Genomic DNA, 8,442 nt, shown 5'->3' with positions numbered 1-8,442 from the left:
CACAACTCCTTGGTTGACATGCTGCATTGTAGATACAAGGTTTTAGGTTCAAATCTAGCTTAAACATCCAAAAAAAAAAAAAACCCCATGTGTCTCAACATTATCATATATGCATCAAATGCAATGTTTAAGGTACTAGTGTTTGTCTCGGAATATTTTGTAACTCAACTATGTGAAATGTGCATTTTTTTTTGTTCTTCTATTTAACTTTCATTTTAAAAGCTGTTGTTTAATTTCTTAAATTATGTTTGATTCCGTTAGTTTTTCTGAAAAAATCAAAACAAAGGAATGAAAAAAGTTTCTCAATGTTGATTTACATGTTCTATATAAATCAACACAAACTTATTTTTAAACATGAAAGACCACAAAATTTTTATGGGAAATGAAGATACGATGACTACTTACATGCTGTTCTGCTTAAAATAAAAATTATATATGGGCAGCGATATGTCTGCTTCCTCCAATACAATTTTAACAAGCATCGACAGAGACCCAATCCAAGTCACCAAAGGTCTGAAAACAGTATGAATTTGGACACTAGAACCAGTTCTAGATAACTGTTGTATGGGCATTTCACTATTCTAAGAAATGAAGGCTTGACATCTGAAAACCACCCAAAAAAAATACCAAAAACAGTTTTGATTCCCAAAACATACTAAACACAACACAAACCCACATACAAGCTTACGTCAACCCCAAGCACTATGATTTCAAATAAGTGGGAAACGTTTCCCTGGCTATGCTTCTATTCCAGAACCCGCCACTTCTTTCAACTCCTCTGTTATATCCTTCTCTGATATAAACTCTGAGCTATCTTCAGCACCCGATAACCCGTCTTGACAACCACCAACTGGGGTTGCTCTAAACATCTCACTATTCTCAAGGTCGGAAAGCTTCTCCTTTGAATCTCCCTTGAGCATGTCGATCACCTCAAGCATGGTGGGTCTCTTCTCGGGCTTATTTTGAGAGCATATGAGTGCAACAAGCACAACCCTCTTCAGCTCTTCCTCCAAATACTTTTTGTTCAGCCTTGGGTCTGCCAATTCATCGAACTTCTTCTCACGGAACAGTGGTAGGGCCCAATCGGTGATTGTGCGCTTAAGTGTTGCACTGAGTTTCTCTATGGGTTTCTTGCCGCTAGCAAGCTCTAGTAAGAGTATGCCAAAGCTGTAGACATCACAGCTCTCTGATGCCTTCCCGAACATGGCGTATTCGGGTGCAAGGTAGCCAAGGGTTCCCTTCACCCTTGTTGTGACATGAGTTGCCCCATCAGGAATAAGCCTTGCGAATCCAAAATCTGCAACTTGGGCATGGAAGTCTGAATCTACAAGCACATTACTTGCTTTGATGTCCCGGTGAATTATATGTGGAGTTGCATGGTGGTGAAGATATCTAGATTCAAAGAAACAGGTTAAAAGAACAAGACAGATTTGAGAGAGAAAAAAAAAAAAAAAGGAGATTGGGTTTGATGCTTACGCGATACCCTCTGCAGATCCGATTGCAATATTCATTCGGCGTTCCCAGTTGAGAAGGCATTCTGCTGAGTGTTGCCCATGAAGATGGGAGAGTAAGCTTAAGTTAGGCATGTAGTCGTATACTATAAGGCGCTCTTGCCCTTCAGCACAGTAGCCACGTAAGCTTAGTAGATTCTTGTGCCTGACTCTGCCCAATATCTCAACCTCCACTGCAAATTCCATCTCGGCTTTGTTGCTCCAGACCTTCAGCCTTTTGACAGCAATCTGCACAAAGTATCTCATAGTAAATGGCACCTAGTTTATCTGACATAAAAGATAGTAATTAAAATGATGTGGAAAATAAACATCAGGACAATGCCATAGAACGTAAAATGAAAAGGGAAGTCTCATATTAACCACAGCCATGTACATGGCTTAAGGTCACGTTCAAGAAAATATAGAAAGATAAGATCCTCAAGCATTGCAAGTTCTATCACAAGCTTACATGGTTTTAAATTTGATTGTATTTCAGTCAGAATAGAACTTACTATTAACACTATTTTTTTTTTTTGTTGAAATATTAGATTGAAATTTCAGGAAATGATGAGACTATGCTGTGGAAATATCCGTTGACGGTTAGGGACACAATGAGACAAGCATGAAAAGCACTAAATAATAAAACAACATTATTAAAAAAGTATGATCTTTTCTTTTGATCAGTGAGGTAAATATGATAGCATTCATTACATGCTGATGCAGGTATCTAAGACTAATAGAAACAGCAGGACTTGCACATTTAAATGTTCATAATCATGTTGATTCAGTACATAAAAGTAAATAAATAACTGATCTTTGACTTGAGAAGGTCATGTCCACATGGTGTCCCTTCCTATGTGACATATGGTAAACCTTATAAAGAATCATTTTCGAAAGAGATTATATACTATTTTTTAGTCAAACTAAATATAAAGATCACATTAGAAAACACTACGTACATCACTTATTAATATTATAGCAGATTTACCAATAAAAAAAGAATAATATATCATACCATAAACTACACATGGTACAAATTCTATTAATTTCTTTATTTTTTAAATTCATAATGAACATGCCTTAGAAGATCATCATGCCATATATGTATCTGTTGCCTCAAGGCTTCCTATTTTGTCATGATTCTGTTTTTTTGTTTTGTTTTGATTTCCCAAAGTTTTTATTATACAATGAGATTATAGGTTGATGAAGCATAGATGAGGAAGCTGAGTCGAATTATTAAGAAAGATAAAATTAAAAATAAACGCATTCATGAAAAATAGTAGTAGCCCAATTGGCTATAACCTAATTGACGAGATAGTTTGGTTCTGGTAACAACCTCAATCAAAAGTAACATGCACATTGAAGGTTCTAAAAGAGCAAGAGGAAAACCAAAAAAAAAAGGATGTGGGTTGAAGTAGTGAGAGAAATATATGAGAAAATTTGAATTAACATAAGACATGGCTTTAGAGAGGAATGGGATTCATTCAACTGACCCCAAATTTTATTATGACAATGGTACCAGTCTGACCTGTTAAGGATTTGTGAGAAGTGGAGTGAGTGAGTGGGTGTGGGTACACGAGGCTGCACACTTTGCTTACTTGCATCTTCTTTTTAACGATATTCTCTCAAAACGATGATTTAGCTTTTTAACGACCTCTTTCTAAATTTTTAGCTTGACATTATTTCAGTTGTGGGCAAAAGTATAGGACACGTACAAGAGCAATGCTCTCATGTCACATCAAGCATTAAACAGTAAACAATTAGAATTAAGAACGGACATCTGGGCTTTCAATGCTTTTTTTTTTTTTTTATATATACTTTTATGGCTCTAAGTGAACAAATTGAGGTTATTTGAAAAGCAGTTTTTCTTGGAAAAAAAATTTGTGTTTGTTTTTTTAAAAGGAAAGAAAAAAGTTCTATGAAACAACTTGAAGACTCGGGGAAATCTCTCACATGGATGAATATTAGGAAACTCAAACTCATGTTTTGTCAGCATAAAAAGTTTCTTAAGTATCGATTTGATACTAATTGTATATGGGAAAACAGAAATGAAAGTATTTTTTGAAGAAAAATATTTGTCAATCCAAGACTCTAAACTATGCTTTAATATATACTCTCACTATCTCAATCCATTTCCTTTTGGTTTTCCTCTCACTTCCCCCCTCCCTCCCTTCTTTGTGTGTACGAGTGCAACCTTTGACTTAGTCCTTGTAAGATCTTTTTTTTATTAGGCAAGAAAAGGTTAGAATAGAGGAAGGGGGAGGGGGAGCAAAAGAGAGAGGGCTTCACAAAACTTCAACCCTTAAACCGTAATAGAGAAAGATTACAAAACATATCTTGCCATTTGAAAACAAAATAATCAAAGTGGGACCACTAAAATCCCCAAAGATGGAATTCCATTTGTACAGAAATACCTTAATAGTGAGAATCTCCGATTCCCAGGAGCATTTCTTGTTGTCGAAGACATACTTGTTCATTTTCTTCTAGAGAAACCAAGTCAAAGCAAATGGAAGAAGCTTCCATGGCAGTTCATGAAATCAACTACTCATCATCATCATCATGAAATCAATTCTTGTTAGTTATTAAGGCAAAATTACACCGTGTGCCCCTTGATCTATGAAAATCTGATCTGAACTTAAGTCATGTACCACAAAAAAGTAAAAAAATGGTACAGATCAAAACCCTATGATTTCACAAAACTACTTACATTATAGGGATGTCTTCTATTCCTTCTCAAATTTTGCTCCTACTGAGATTTTCTTCTTGAACACTTGCAAAGACAAATATTCTTGTACTTCTTACCCAATTCATTGATTGCTTCACATTAGACTCTCTTATGGGATATACATGGGTATTTAGAGTTGAACATTGGAAAATTAATTAAAACACAATTCAAAGACTTTCAGAAGTTCAGTTTAGCTGAATTATAAGAGTTTTCTTCTGAATTATCAAACTAAAATTGTAATTTCTTTTCCAAATTTGAACAATTTAGACTATATTTTCCAGATTCATCACTTACAGAATTCAAATTAAACAAATAATCTCTGATCAACAAAAGTTCAAAAACTTATTAGAATGATATAATAAACAATGTGACCTAATTGCAGGACTTACAATATATAAAAAAAAAAAAAGCAATTTTTCTTGATCAATCAATAAAGTGCCAACAAAATTAATAGAACAAGCATCAAATCAGTTAAAAATACCAAAAAAAATTAAAAATTAAAAATAAAGAATTTTTTTAAAAAAGAGATCAAGATTGAGTTTTTATTACTTGAGATCCATCCCAAAGCTGCCCCCAGTAAACACTACCAAATCCCCCTTCGCCGAGCTTGTTATCGTAATTAAAATTGTTCGTAGCCGAATGCAATTCCTTTAAAGAAAAAACCCTCCATGTTGGCCTCTTCTTCCCCTTCTCTTTCCTGCACAATTGGGTGTACTACGCATCACAAAATCTCCAAAAATTAAAAATTAAAACTAAAACAGCTCCTCGAACCTAAAACACATGTGCTTCCGCTCTAAACCTAAGAGAATCAAATCAAAAGTCAAAGAAATTATCAAATGCGTAGGTTAATCCCTCTTCACCCCAAGCGCAAATTAGAAAAAAAAAATCTTTTTTTTTTTTAAAAAATTAGAAGAAGAGAATAAAAAATCATGAACCGTTGATTGTGGTTTTAGATTTAGATCTAAAAATGTAAAACATACCGAATCGAGCCCTTTCCGCAACAAAACCTTGCGCGGAAAGCCATCATCCGTAGGCCGCGATGTACCGAATCAGAGCTTGTTTGCTTGCTTGCTTCTTAGTTCAGTAGAGATTAGAAGAAGAAGAAGAAGGAGGAATCGAATCGTAACGTTTTTTTGGGTGGAGATGTTTCGGCGAAAGCGATGGCAAATGTCTCGCTCTGGAAAAAAGAGAACCTACTTCCTTCAGCTGCTTCTGCTCCCTTCGGTGGCTGCTTTTCTCCATTTTTCAAAAGAAGGTGACCAATCAAATATTAAAATATTTGTTTTTCAATTACCTCCCTAGATAATAAGACATATTTCCAATACCTTCTTTTTTCAAAAGTTTAAATTATTGTGACATTATCCAATGAGTGAAACAGTCAGGCTTTGTTTGCTTGTATGAAAAGTCATTTTTTAAAAATTCATGGGAAAATGATAGTGAAAACTAGTAAAATGGAAAAATCAAATTTTATTGTTGGACTACAATTGAGGTTGAAGGGGTAAAATAGGAAAAATAATAAAGTTAAAGGACCATTATTCAAAAAATGAAAGGAATGGGAAGAGGAGAGTAAAAACAATAAAATTGAACAACAAAGAGGAAAATAATAAAGTGAGTTACTTTGGGTGAGGGAGTGTTTATCACTCATAAGTGGGTCTTGCTATTGTGTTTTATTGTATAGATGCATCTAGACAACACTAAGGGTATGTTTGATTGCATATGAAAATAGGGTGGAAAATCAATTTCTATGGAAAAAGACATTTTTCAAGTGTTTGATTGCACATGAAAATGAAAATTCATTTTCCACCCTATTCAAAAAGTTCACTAAATCATGAATTTCACTTTCCCACCCATATGGGTGGGAAAATGAAATCCACCAATATTTTCCATCCTCAATTCTTCCCTACCACCACCACCACCACACCACCACCATTACACTAACCTTGCCGTCATCGTCACCATCACCGTCGTCGTTGGCTCCGTCTCTGACCACCTTGTCTCTATCTTCTTCTTCTTTCTTCTTCTTCTTTTCTTCTTCATCCTTCACCTCCTCTGCCACCACCATCACCACCACCACCACGTTCTCCCCTCATCTTCCTCACTTACCTTCGTCGCCCATCGCCGTCGCCACATCCTCCCCCCTCCCTCTTCCTCGTCATCTTATTCTTCATCTCCCCTTCCTCTCATCTTCTTCCTCCTTCTCCTTTTCTTCTTTTTTCTCATATTTTTTCATGATTTTATCAAGTGAAATCAAACAATGGAATTTGATTTTCCAACCCTACCTATTTTTCATAACTAATTTTCCATGGATTTCAAATTCCATGGAAAGTGATTTTCCATGCAATCAAACATACCCTGAGAAAAAAATAAATAAAGGAAAAAAGAAAAAGAGGAAGAGTGAGAGAGAGAGATAACAATGATAATACAAAAGACGATGATAAAAAAGAGAGAGAAGGGGGTTGTCGACGGGGAGAGTGACAATAGGTTGAAGAAGAAAAAGAAAATATAATTTTGATTTCAGAGTGTATTTTATTTTTTCATTGGGTTAAGTGAGAAAATGAAATCCGCACTTTACTAAATTTTTGGATGATAGTGAAAATCTATTTTCCATTAAAAAATCAATCAAATATATATATTTAGGGTGTATTTGATTGCTTATGGAAATAGGTGAAAATTCATTTTTTATGTATCAAATATATATATTTAGGGTGTGTTTGATTGCTTATGGAAATAGGTGAAAATTCATTTTTTATGTATATAAAAAATGAATTTTCACCTATTATACATAAAAAATGAATTTTCCATTTAAGCAATCAAACACACCCAAAATATTATCCTTCCATGATTTAAAAATTGGAAAAATAAAAATGAATTTTCGCTTATGGACATAAAAAATGAATTTTCACCTATTTCCATAAGCAATCAAACACACCCAAAATATTATCCTTCCATGATTTAAAAATTGGAAAAATAAAAAATGAATTTTCGCTTATGGACATAAAAAATGAATTTTCACCTATTATACATAAAAAATGAATTTTCACCTATTTCCATAAGCAATCAAACACACCCAAAATATTATCCTTCCATGATTTAAAAATTGGAAAAATAAAAAATGAATTTTCGCTTATGGACATAAAAATGAAATTTTCACCTATTAACATAAAAATGAATTTTCACCTATTTCCAAAGCAATCAACACACCCAAAATATTATCCTTCCATGATTTAAAATTTGGAAAAATAAAAAATGAATTTTCACTTATTTCCATAAGCAATCAAATACACCCAAATATTATCCTTCCATGATTTAAAAATTGGAAAAATTATTTAATGCACCTAGAGTGAGTGTGTGTGTGTGTGTGTGAAAGAGAGAGAGACTTCTTTCTCAACCCCCACTTATTTTTGAGTGATGGCTAGATTGTCAATTTGATAAAAAAAATTTCTTGCTTTATGTCCGATCCCTTCGCCCTCGTAATACTAATCTACAAGAAGAAAATGGGAGGTTACTTCCGTTTGCCATTTGCTGGGTTTATAGTAAGAAAGAAATGGGAGAATTTTCAAGGAGTCCAACTTTGAAGTGGGCCACCCGCTTCAAAATTTGAAGGAACCGTCTTTAGTACAAGACAGGTGGTATTTTAAATTTATTTCATACCCTTGCATTCTCAATAAATTTGAAATACCTCCTTGATAATGCCACTTGTAATCCAATGTAGAGGGTTTCTTCAAAATTTTGAAGCGGGCTGCCCGCTTCAATTTTTTTTTTTTTTTTTCATTTTCAAGGGTGAAGCAATAACAACTCAAGACATTGTGCTGAAAATTTTAGGCCTTTTATCCTTTTTAGTGTAAGTTTTGCCCGGATTTTAAGGAGTCTTTTTCAAAGATTTTGTATTTTGCTGGGATACGACGATATATGCTAGTTACGTGCTTTTGTTTCTTGGTTGGTCATCTTGACTATCTCGTTTTCCTTTTACTCTCTTCGTTATTTCAATACATTTTTACTTATAAAAAAAAATAATTTAATTTTTTGTGATCTTTCTATTACAGAAAAAGATGGAGAAATTGATGTTGATGAGCAATGACGAAGGTTTAATTGAGAGATGGAGATGTTTAAGAGAGACTCATAAGATATTTTGAATATATCAATAGTCAAATCTAAATGTATAATTTTTTTATTTATTATAAGATAGATTAGTAGATGCTCGGCGGTGACACAAATATTTAAATAATA

The 8,442-nt window shown here is 33.9% G+C and overlaps 1 protein-coding gene across 1 annotated transcript; it reads right to left on the bottom strand.

The window, feature by feature from the left end:
- Positions 1–411: 411 nt before the first annotated feature.
- On the bottom strand, positions 412–5,456 carry LOC147392592 (PTI1-like tyrosine-protein kinase At3g15890). The gene is made up of 4 exons (XM_086455239.1): positions 5,196–5,456; positions 4,765–4,912; positions 1,477–1,739; positions 412–1,392 (listed from the first exon to the last, which is right to left on the bottom strand). The coding sequence occupies exons 1-4, from the start codon at positions 5,240–5,242 to the stop codon at positions 738–740; spliced, it is 1,113 nt and encodes a 370-aa protein (XP_086311365.1). The 5' UTR covers positions 5,243–5,456; the 3' UTR covers positions 412–737.
- Between the last annotated feature and the right edge of the window lie 2,986 nt (positions 5,457–8,442).

This window comes from Akebia trifoliata, chromosome 10 (assembly GCF_017979445.1).
Source record: "Akebia trifoliata isolate Shusen 1 chromosome 10, ASM1797944v1, whole genome shotgun sequence".
Lineage (NCBI taxonomy): Eukaryota > Viridiplantae > Streptophyta > Magnoliopsida > Ranunculales > Lardizabalaceae > Akebia > Akebia trifoliata.
Note: the sequence above shows the minus strand (reverse complement) of the source record. Positions and strands in the feature narration are given on the sequence as shown.